Source organism: Oncorhynchus masou, chromosome 29 (assembly GCF_036934945.1).
Source record: "Oncorhynchus masou masou isolate Uvic2021 chromosome 29, UVic_Omas_1.1, whole genome shotgun sequence".
Taxonomy (NCBI): Eukaryota; Metazoa; Chordata; class Actinopteri; order Salmoniformes; family Salmonidae; genus Oncorhynchus; species Oncorhynchus masou.
The window spans coordinates 88,144,275-88,156,492 of record NC_088240.1 but is presented as its reverse complement, the minus strand read 5'-3'; the positions used below and the strand labels follow the sequence as shown (position 1 = coordinate 88,156,492).

The following is a 12,218-nucleotide window of genomic DNA, read 5'->3' as shown; positions in this document are numbered from 1 at the left end:
TTCCTCTGATTTCAATCCATGTTTGTTTTTTCTTACTATCTTTATGCTCTGATGATTTGTTCCTGCGATCCGGTTTAAATTATTTGTTTTTTATGATATAATGTGTTAATCAATAGGCACTGAAATGCGTCTTAGTGATTGATTTGAAAGCTAGGCACATGTCTGCCTGATTCATCCACAGAGAAACAGACCAGGAGAAGATGACACTACAGCCTTCCTCTTCTGTCCATCAAGTTCCTTTATAATCTTCAGTATCTACAATCTGACACCAACTTCTTCTTTAGTTTTCCTTTAGGACTTCCTGGATTTCAAGTGGACGGAGCAGTAACATGTTTGCCACTTGTTAAAGTTGTTAAGTCTGGTTTCTTCTTCTGTTTGTTACTGTCACCTGCTTCACCATGCCCAGTTCTTTACTGTGTGAGGGTTAAGTCTGGTTTCTTCTTCTGTTTGTTACTGTCACCTGCTTCACCATGCCCAGTGTTTTACTGTGTGAGGGTTAAGTCTGGTTTCTTCTTGTGTTTGTTACTGTCACCTGCTTCACCATGCCCAGTGTTTTACTGTGTGAGGGTTAAGTCTGGTTTCTTCTTCTGTTTGTTACTGTCACCTGCTTCACCATGCCCAGTGTTTTACTGTGTGAGGGTTAAGTCTGGTTTCTTCTTCTGTTTGTTACTGTCACCTGCTTCACCATGCCCAGTGTTTTACTGTGTGAGGGTTAAGTCTGGTTTCTTCTTCTGTTTGTTACTGTCACCTGCTTCACCATGCCCAGTGTTTTACTGTGTGAGGGTTAAGTCTGGTTTCTTCTTCTGTTTGTTACTGTCACCTGCTTCACCATGTCCAGTGTTTTACTGTGTGAGGGTTAAGTCTGGTTTCTTCTTCTGTTTGTTACTGTCACCTGCTTCACCATGTCCAGTGTTTTACTGTGTGAGGGTTAAGTCTGGTTTCTTCTTCTGTTTGTTACTGTCACCTGCTTCACCATGTCCAGTGTTTTACTGTGTGAGGGTTAAGTCTGGTTTCTTCTTCTGTTTGTTACTGTCACCTGCTTCACCATGCCCAGTTTTTACTGTGTGAGGGTTAAGTCTGGTTTCTTCTTCTGTTTGTTACTGTCACCTGCTTCACCATGTCCAGTGTTTTACTGTGTGAGGGTTAAGTCTGGTTTCTTCTTCTGTTTGTTACTGTCACCTGCTTCACCATGCCCAGTGTTTTACTGTGTGAGGGTTAAGTCTGGTTTCTTCTTCTGTTTGTTACTGTCACCTGCTTCACCATGTCCAGTTCTTTACTGTGTGAGGGTTAAGTCTGGTTTCTTCTTCTGTTTGTTACTGTCACCTGCTTCACCATGCCCAGTGTTTTACTGTGTGAGGGTTAAGTCTGGTTTCTTCTTCTGTTTGTTACTGTCACCTGCTTCACCATGCCCAGTGTTTTACTGTGTGAGGGTTAAGTCTGGTTTCTTCTTCTGTTTGTTACTGTCACCTGCTTCACCATGTCCAGTGTTTTACTGTGTGAGGGTTAAGTCTGGTTTCTTCTTCTGTTTGTTACTGTCACCTGCTTCACCATGCCCAGTGTTTTACTGTGTGAGGGTTAAGTCTGGTTTCTTCTTCTGTTTGTTACTGTCACCTGCTTCACCATGCCCAGTGTTTTACTGTGTGAGGGTTAAGTCTGGTTTCTTCTTCTGTTTGTTACTGTCACCTGCTTCACCATGCCCAGTTCTTTACTGTGTGAGGGTTAGAAAAATACATCAATCCATCCATCCAATTCCCATCCAAACTCTGAGAAGGTCAACAGACTGCCATAATGAAGCTCTTGCAGCAATACAAAATTGTTGGAAAGGCGTGTTCTGCTGCTGCTGCTGCTTCAGCCTGCCCTCTGTGCCCTTTTCCTGAGGTGGGAGAACCTACCACGGTAGAGGACCAACACTAAGGTGGGAGAACCTACCACGGTAGAGGACCAACACTAAGGTGGGAGAACCTACCACGGTAGAGGACCAACACTAAGGTGGGAGAACCTACCACGGTAGTGGACCAACACTGAGGTGGGAGAACCTACCACGGTAGGGGACCAACACTAGGTTGAAGAACCTACCACGGTGGGGACCAACACTAAGGTGGGAGAACCTACCACGGCAGGGGACCAACACCAAGGTGGGAGAACCTACCACGGTAGGGGACCAACACTAAGGTGGGAGAACCTACCACGGTAGGGGACCAACACTAAGGTGGGAGAACCTACCACGGTAGGGGACCAACACTAAGGTGGGAGAACCTACCACGGCAGGGGACCAACACTAAGGTGGGAGAACCTACCACGGTAGGAGACCAACACTAAGGTGGGAGAACCTACCATGGTAGGGGACCAACACTAAGGTGGGAGAACCTACCATGGTAGGGGACCAACACTAAGGTGGGAGAACCTACCACGGTAGGAGACCAACACTAAGGTGGGAGAACCTACCACGGCAGGGGACCAACACCGCATTTGTTGCGACCACCTCAACCTATGTACAGAAGGGAAAAGGTGGATCTTACTTTAGTTAACCTGAGTTCTAGTTTGTTACTGTGCATTAGCACTTGGCTGTACTACACCTGACCATGCAGGGAGATAGCAACCAGGTTGGGGAGGACACGACAGACACTTGCTGTGTTGTGCTGTAATGAATGAATGGCTGGATGGTGGGGAAGGAGTGTTACGGTATTGTATTGTTGCCTAGCAATGAGAGCGCAGAGGGAACAAGAGAGAAGAGACATTCATTTCACAGGCAGGCGCAGGCAGAGTGGAGTCTTTGGGCACATGCTTTGTCGCAGAAAGCCGCACGGCCTCCCTACGTGTCCAGGCATCCAGCAGGTTTCCTCTTGGCTTTGCGTGCGTATAGGAAGTACATTGTGTGTCCTGTGGTGATGAACAGTACAGAGATGATGACCAGGATGCCAAAGTGCTGGGGCTGCGGAGCAGAGATGACCATGATGAAGTGGAGAAGGTCCATCAAGTAGTTCATGGAGCTCTGGACCCCGTTGACCACACCACGTTCTGACTCACAGATGTTCTCCTGAAGCAGCTGGGTCACGGTCAGGTCAAAGGACCACAGACCTGGAATACACAGGATACACAGACAATGGTCAGTGGTTGCTTTGGTCTATACAGATAGACTACTAGACTATGGTCTATACAGATAGACTACTAGACTATGGTCTGTACAGACAGACTACTAGACTATGGTCTATACAGATAGACCACTAGACTATGGTCTATACAGATAGACTACTAGACTATGGTCTATACAGATAGACTACTAGACTATGGTCTATACAGATAGACTACTAGACTATGGTCTATACAGATAGTCTGTACAGATACTACTAGACTATGGTCTGTACAGATAGACTACTAGACTATGGTCTATACAGATAGACTACTAGACTATGGTCTATACAGATAGACTACTAGACTATGGTCTATACAGATAGACCACTAGACTATGGTCTGTACAGATAGACTACTAGACTATGGTCTGTACAGATAGACTACTAGACTATGGTCTATACAGATAGACTACTAGACTATGGTCTATACAGATAGACTACTAGACTATGGTCTATACAGATAGACTACTAGACTATGGTCTATACAGATAGACTACTAGACTATGGTCTATACAGATAGACTACTAGACTATGGTCTGTACAGATAGACTACTAGACTATGGTCTGACTACAGACTAGACTACAGATAGACTACTAGACTATGGTCTGTACAGACAGACTACTAGACTATGATCTGTACAGACAGACTACTAGACTATGATCTGTACAGATACACTACTGGACACTATATGGTCTATATAGATATACTACTAGACTATGATCTATACAGATTGACCACTATACTACTACTAGACTATGGTCTGTACAGATAGACTACTAGAATATCTCTGAAGCTGGAGACTATATGGTCTATACAGATAGACTACTAGACTATGGTCTGTACAGATAGACTACTAGACTATGGTCTGTACAGATAGACTACTAGACTATGGTCTGTACAGACAGACTACTAGACTATGGTCTGTACAGACAGACTACTAGACTATGGTCTGTACAGACAGACTACTAGACTATGGTCTGTACAGACAGACTACTAGACTATGGTCTGTACAGATAGACTACTAGACTATGGTCTGTACAGACAGACTACTAGACTATGGTCTATATAGATATACTACTAGACTATGATCTATACAGATTGACCACTATACTATACTGTACTGGAACGAACATCTCTGAAGCTGGAGAATCACATCTCCCTCATTAGCTTTAAGCACCAGCTGTCAGAGCATTTCACAGATCACTGCACCTGTACTTCTGTAAACAGCCCATCTATCTACCTACCTCATCCCCATACTGATATTTATTTATCTTGCTCCTTTGCACCCCAGTATCTCTACTTGCACATTCATCTTCTGCCGATCTACCATTCCAGTGTTTAATTGCTATATTGTAATTACTTCACCACCATGGCCTATTTATTTCCTTAACTTACCTCATTTGCACTCACTGTATATAGACTTTTTGTTGTCTTTTGTTCTACTGTATTATTGACTGTATGTTTTGTTTATTCCATGTGTAACTCTGTGTTGTTCTATGTGTCGAATTGCTACGCTTTATCTTGGCCAGGTCGCAGTTGCAAATGAGAACTTGTTCTCAACTGGCCTACCTGGTTAAATAAAGGTGAAATAAAAATAAATAAAAACTATAGTCTATATAGATAGACCACTATACTATAGTCTATATAGATAGACCCCCACACTCTGTCATCAAAACTGGTAAAAATATTCCGGTATAATACAAAAATGATTATCTTCCAACACTATTTGAACTAATTTACTGTTGAGTTTCAAAAGAACTGAATACCCACAGCCTATGTTAGAAACATGCATAATACTGTTGCCATTGTTAAACTGTGGATCAGCAACTCAATCCAATTGTGAAGGGCCTGGGTCTGCTCGTCCCTCTTACTCACCGATGCGTGCTGTGATGACCCCCAAGAACAGCAGGATTATAGAGATGTAGGAGTCTGGCTCCATGCCTGATGGCATATTCTCAAACAGCACCGTGTTGTTGGTCCAGTGGATGGACGAGCGGTCGGGCAGCAGTGGCTGATTAATGCCACCCCGCATCGGGTAGGTGTGTTTCTGCCTCTGGCCCTCCACCATCCCCCCGGCCGCCGACAACGTTGAGTTGGCGTTGGCGTCCAGGAAGGGCCTGAGCAGGCGGAGGTCCATGGGGCTGCCGGGGGCGAACACAGAACACACACACAGCAGCAGACAGCAAAGATGGAGACAGCTGGAGATGATGCCTGTGTTGACTAAACCGTAGGCCTTCCTCAGCTTGGTGAACATGATGGTGCCCATGAGGCCTGTTATAGCCGAGACCCCCATCAGCAGACTGAGCAGGGAGCCACTGATGCCCTGGGTGTAGGCGTAGCCCGTGGTGATGCAGTCGAAGCCCAGGACAGTTGTGTAGAGGAAGGCCAGGCCCATCCCAGCCAGGAAGACATCCTGGCGGTAGTAGGCCATCCAGCCGTCCTTACAGGTGCTCAGCAGCCAGCGGAAGCGTCCAAAACATAGAGGCAGGTTGGTGATCTCCTTGAGGTTCAGGCTCATGTCGTCATCACTGAGGCCCGGGGCTGATGTCACCACCTCACTATGCTCTACTGAGAGGCAGAGGACAAGCATAAGTCAAGCTACTAACAATGATCTACTGAGAGGACAAGCATCAGTCATGCTACTAACAATGATCTACTGAGAGGACAAGCATCAGTCAAGCTACTAACAATGATCTACTGAGAGGACAAGCATCAGTCAAGTTACTAACAATGATCTCCGAGAGGACAAGCATCAGTCAAGCTACTAACAATGATCTACTGAGAGGGAGAGGACAAGCATCAGTAATGATACTAACAATGATCTACTGAGAGGACAAGCATCAGTCAAGCTACTAACAATGATCTACTGAGAGGGAGAGGACAAGCATCAGTCAAGCTACTAACAATGATCTACTGAGAGGACAAGCATCAGTCAAGCTACTAACAATGATCTAGATGAGAGAACAAGCATCAATCAAGCTACTAACAATGATCTACTGAGAGGGAGAGGACAAGCATCAGTAATGATACTAACAATGATCTACTGAGAGGACAAGCATCAGTCATGCTACTAACAATGATCTACTGAGAGGACAAGCATCAGTCATGCTACTAACAATGCTCTACTGAGAGGACAAGCATCAGTCATGCTACTAACAATGCTCTACTGAGAGGACAAGCATCAGTCATGCTACTAACAATGCTCTACTGAGAGGACAAGCATCAGTAATGATACTAACAATGATCTACTGAGAGGACAAGCATCAGTCATGCTACTAACAATGCTCTACTGAGAGGACAAGCATCAGTCATGCTACTAACAATGCTCTACTGAGAGGACAAGCATCAGTAATGATACTAACAATGCTCTACTGAGAGGACAAGCATCAGTCATGCTACTAACAATGCTCTACTGAGAGGACAAGCATCAGTCATGCTACTAACAATGCTCTACTGAGAGGACAAGCATCAGTCATGCTACTAACAATGCTCTACTGAGAGGACAAGCATCAGTAATGATACTAACAATGCTCTACTGAGAGGACAAGCATCAGTCATGCTACTAACAATGCTCTACTGAGAGGACAAGCATCAGTCATGCTACTAACAATGCTCTACTGAGAGGACAAGCATCAGTCATGATACTAACAATGCTCTACTGAGAGGACAAGCATCAGTAATGATACTAACAATGATCTACTGAGAGGACAAGCATCAGTCATGCTACTAACAATGATCTACTGAGAGGACAAGCATCAGTCATGCTACTAACAATACTCTACTGACAATTGTAACTGGAAACAGCCAATTTCATTCAATTTTACTGTAAAGTAAAGCTATGCTTCACTGTAAAGTTGGATGAAACAGGTTGGAAGATCCACTATACTTTACTTTACCAACTCAACTACTGAAGTAGTCACACAGTAACCAGGACAACAGGACACTGACCTTGTGACCCCCTCCTCTCCAGCAGTCCCTCCGTCCTCTTTGCTGGTCTCTCCAGGGAGGCCTGGCCGTCCTCGGGCGCAGGTGGTTTGACGGACAGCGCCGGGACAATGCGGTAGACCCGGGACAGGAAGATAAACTCTACGATGAGGGACACCAGGTTCCAGCCCAGGATGAAACCGCAGCCGATCACGTTGGAGGCCAGGGTCATGACCTGTCCCACCGCCAGTGGTGCCAGGATGTTGGTCACCTGATCGATGCGCCGCATGGTAGCATTCATCCCTTCAGATGAGAATCAACCAAAAGGTACAGGGTTTAGTTTGGTTGTGGTGATATGGTATCTGTGTTACCAGCTTTACTAATGGCTACATTATCAAACTGCCTCTATTGTAATGCATGTGATACATCCTAGATAAACTAAATACATAGAGTGTCTGATAACCTTGAAGTGCTTTAAATTAACCAGCAGCCAGTTCAGCAGCTGAAACAGAAACAACAATCCCTTGTGATGTAATAGCGTGTGGCAGGTCTGCCAGTCTCACCGGCGAGGTGACCCCGGTTGTATCCAGTGATAACCACAATCCAGTCCCTCTGGATGGCGATAGTCAGCGCTGTGCTTGCTAGGTTAGCCACATCTGCCAGGACGATCACCACCGTATAACAAACCACCTTGTGTAAGTTTTGTGATGCAACACGTTACTACACATGACAGCACAGAGCAGCAGGAGGCTCAGAACAGCAGCAGCAACAACATGGACACAGAACAGTGCAGGTGAAACAGCAACCGTCACAGCAGTTTGCAATAATATATCTAGCCTGATTCTCAACAGACCTGGGTTTAAATTGTATTAATTTTCTTTCAAATACATTGAGCGTTTGATTGAGCATGCCTGGAGCACTGGATGGGTGGGGTTTGTCATTTTAGGACTATTCCATTGGTTCCATTGCACCAGGCAAACTCAATCAAGTGCAGATAAAGTCTTTGAAAGGATACAAATACTATTTCAATCCATATCTGATTCCAAAACATACTGTTGGTTCATATCATGAGAGTTTAGACAGTATGGGAGAGAAAATGAAAAATATACTCACAGTTAACCAGCCATCCCAAATGCTTTCAATCCACTGTTTATATAAGAAGACCAACATCAGCACAATGCTACACACCGTCACTGAAATGTTCTGAACCAACAAGGATGCATGTGCCACTAAAACCAAGGAGGGAGAAGAAACTAAGGCTCTAAAATATTCTGGAACAATGCATTTCAGAGAACCATAAAAACTTACACAGAACCATAAATGTATCATTGGTCTTAAAGGGGCATTCTGCAGTTGCCATAGTACATTCATTTTTGGACTTTTAATGTAATTATATATAGCCATTGATTCTAAAATATTATTACTCATAAATGACTAATGAGCTTAGATCATCTGTTGTATCCCATTAGATCCCCAAATATACACTTGTTTTACTTTGAAATTGTAAACTAACTCTGTATAGCTTAAAAACATGAATAAAACTATAATGTTCGTCTCATGGATGGTCAGTACTTGCATCCATAGCTCTATCTATGAATTTGTGAGTGGTTTCATTTATCCAGCCAAATCCCTCAGCAATTTTCCAAAATAGTGGTAGGATGCAACTTTGTTACTGTTTGAACTGCAGAGTGCCCATGTGAGGCAGAGAGGCAGGCAATTAGGACTGTGTCCCAAATAGCATCCTATTCCCTATTATATTGCAGTACCTTTAGGGTGCCATTTGGGACTAGATGTCAGTCCCTATAGCTGTAAATATAAATTATTGTGGGTCTAACCTTTGTTCCTGGGGTTGCGGTCAACCCAGTCCCCAATCAACGCCCCTAACAGCAGCACTGACCCCGCCACCACCAAGCCGAATATTGCGGTCAGCAGCAGGTTCCGTCCATACAGCTCGATCAGGAACACCGAAATGGCAAAGTGCCACATACGGTCACCCTGTTAGAAAGACAAATAGTTATCATGACGGAGAAGAACGTTTTCAGCTTTTGGCTTTTAGCTTTTTACTCTTTCTAGGGGTAAAGGACATAAAGAGAAATGTAAAGTATGTCCATCTTTCATTGATTTGCAAGACACTACCAGGTTGATGACATAAACCTTATAGTGTCCAGCCGGTATGGCCTTGTAGCTCCCTTACCCATTGCTGTTACATGAAAAGGCTTCTTACCCACATGGACAGCGCCCCACTGACGTAGATCAGGAATTTAGGGCCCCTGAGGTAGATGAGGGCTGACCCTGGTGAGTATGTTCAACAGAGACACACAGTAACATGAACAATAACCAGAGATAACATCATTATGAGTCAACAGGACACATTCTGCATCTAGAGCTGGAAAACATTAAGCACTGGGCATCAGAGTATGTCTGAACATATTTAGGACCAGGATGTGTTCTGATCAGAAAACAAAAGCATTAAGTTGCTCTTACACCTAACACTTTACTTTAAGTAGCTCTTATACCTAACACTTTACATTAAGTGGCTCTTACACCTAACACTTTACTTTAAGTAGCTCTTATACCTAACACTTTACATTAAGTAGCTCTTATACCTGACACTTTACATTAAGTAGATCATACACCTAACACTTTACATTAAGTAGCTCTTATGCCTAACACTTTACCTTAAGTTATCTTACACCTACTGTAACACGTTACATTAAGTTGCTCTTATACTTAACACGTTACATTAAGTAGCTCTTATGCCTCACACTTTACATTAAGCAGCTCTTACAACTAAACACTACATTAAGTTGCTCTTATACCTAACATTTTACATTAAGTAGATCGCACACCTAAAACTTTACATTAAGTAGCTCTTATACCTAACCCTTTACATTAAGTAGCTCTTATACCTAACACTTTACATTAAGTTACTCTAACACCTAACATTAAGTAGCTCGTACACCTAACACTACATTAAGTTACTCTAACACCTAACACTTTAATTTAAGTTACTCTAACACCTAACACTTTACGTTTAGTGGCTCATACACCTAACACTTTACATTAAGGTACTCTAACACCTAACACTTTACATTCAGTTACTTTAACACCTAACACTTTACATTAATAAGTAGCTCACACACCTAGCACTTTACATTAAGTTGCTCTTACACCTAGCACTTTATATTGAATTGCTCTAATACCTATATAACTGTAACACTGTGGGTCTGACAATCACAACGTGTTGTTACATCATAATTAAGTAATAGCTGTGTAGTTGTAGTGTCAGGTCATGAGGTCAGGGTAAACTCCTGGTCATCTCTCTCTGTCCACTCCCGCAATAGACGAGCTGACCTGATGTACTCCTGGCCTTCCTGGCCCGAGCCTCCCTGATGTCATCAGACTCAAGCTCCACCACCACCCCTCCACACTGGGCTGCGTCTGCTCGCAGGGACATTGCCTGTACAGAGTCCAAACCAGGTCACCGGTAAGGGGTCAGAGGTCATACAACTACTGTACAAGAATCCAGAAGGGTCTTGTCAACTTAATGGAACTAGTAGAGTTAAGAATGGGCCTGCTCAACTCAACTGAACTTGAACATACAGTTGAAGTCGAAAGTTTACATACACCTTAGCCAAATACATTTAAACTCAGTCTTTCATAATTCCTGACATTTAATCCTAGTGAAAATTCCCTTCCTTAGGTTAGTTAGGATCACCACTTTATTTTAAGAATGTGAAATGTCAGAATAATAGTAGAGATTTATTTCAGCTTTTATTTCTTTCATCACATTCCCAGTGGGTCAGAAGTTTACATACACTCAATTAGTATTTGGTCGCATTGCCTTATAAAGGTTTAAGTTGGATCAAACGTTTCGGGTAGCCTTCCACAAGCTTCCCACAATAAGTTGGGTGAGTTTTGGCCCGTTCCTCCTGACAGAGCTGGTGTAACCGAGTCAGGTTTGTCGGCCTCCTTGCTTGCACACACTTTTTCAGTTCTGGCCACAAATTTCTATAGGTTTGAGGTCAGGACTTCGTGATGACCACTCCAATACCTTGACTTTGTTGTCCTTAAGCCATTTTGCCACAACTTTGGAAGTATGCTTGAGGTCATTGTCCATTTGGGAGAACCATTTGCGACCAAGCTTTAACTTCCTGACTGTCTTGTATCTTGAGATGTTGCTTCAACATATCCACATAATTTTCTTCCCTCGTGATGCCATGTATTTTGTGAAGTGCACCAGTCCCTCCTGCAGCAAAGCACCCCCACAACATGATGCTGCCACCCCCGTGCTTTACGGTTGGGATGGTGTTCTTCGGCTTGCAAGCCTCCCTCTTTTTCCTCCAAATATAACGATGGTCATTATGGCCAAACAGTTCTATTTTTGTTTCATCAGACCAGAGGACAATTCTCCAAAAAGTATGATCTTTGTCCCCATGTGCAGTTGCAAACCGTAGTCTGGCTTTTTTTATGGTAGTTTTGGAGCAGTGGCTTCTTCCTTGCTGAGCGGCCTTTCAGGTTATGTTGATATAGGACTCGTTTTACTGTGGATACTTTTGAACTTGTTTCCTCCAGCGTCTTCACAAGGTCCTTTGCTGTTGTTCTGGGATTGATTTGCACTTTTCGCACCAAAGTACGTTCATCTCTAGGAGACAGAACGCGTCTCCTTTCTGATCGGTATGACGGCTGCGTGGTCCCATGGTGTGTAATATACTTGCTAACTATTGTTTGTACAGGTGAATGTGGTACCTTCAGACGTTTGGAAATTTCTCTCAAGGATGAACCAGACTTGTGAAGGTCTACAAATTTTTTTCTGAGGTCTTGGCTTCTTTTGATTTAACCATGTTGTCAGGCAAAGAAGCACTGAGTTTGAAGGTAGGCCTTGAAATACATCCACAGGTACACCTGAAATTGACTCAAATGATGTCAATTAGCCTATCAGAAGCTTCTAAAGCCATGACATAATTTTCTAGAATTTTATAAGCTGTTTAAAGGCACAGTCAACTTGGTGTATGTAAACTTCTGACCCAATGGAATTGTGATACAGTGAATTATAAGTGAAATAATCTGTCTGTAAACAATTGTTGGAAAAATTACTTGTCATGCAAATTATAGTTTGTTAATAAGAAATGTGTGGAGTGGTTGAAAACAACTTTTAATGA

General features: G+C 43.3%; 1 protein-coding gene across 1 annotated transcript; it reads right to left on the bottom strand.

Annotated features, from left to right (window-relative positions):
- Positions 1–2,812: 2,812 nt before the first annotated feature.
- On the bottom strand, positions 2,813–10,513 carry si:ch211-254p10.2 (solute carrier family 40 member 1). The gene is made up of 8 exons (XM_064945030.1): positions 10,411–10,513; positions 9,281–9,348; positions 8,892–9,051; positions 8,170–8,285; positions 7,620–7,746; positions 7,075–7,359; positions 5,008–5,673; positions 2,813–3,078 (listed from the first exon to the last, which is right to left on the bottom strand). Exons 1-8 carry the CDS (start codon positions 10,511–10,513, stop codon positions 2,813–2,815), a joined length of 1,791 nt encoding a protein of 596 aa, XP_064801102.1.
- Positions 10,514–12,218: the final 1,705 nt, after the last annotated feature.

What these genes read in the sequence shown, in the direction of transcription:
- si:ch211-254p10.2 (XM_064945030.1), bottom strand. Translation starts at nt 10,513, where the DNA reads ATGTCCCTGCGAGCAGACGCAGCCCAGTGTGGAGGGGTGGTGGTGGAG. An exon ending in TTTGGGATGGCTGGTTAACT is followed by an intron (nt 7,747 to 8,169) that starts GTGAGTATATTT and finishes AACTTACACAAG; the next exon opens with GTGGTTTGTTATACGGTGGT. An exon ending in CAACCGGGGTCACCTCGCCG is followed by an intron (nt 7,360 to 7,619) that starts GTGAGACTGGCA and finishes TCTCATCTGAAG; the next exon opens with GGATGAATGCTACCATGCGG.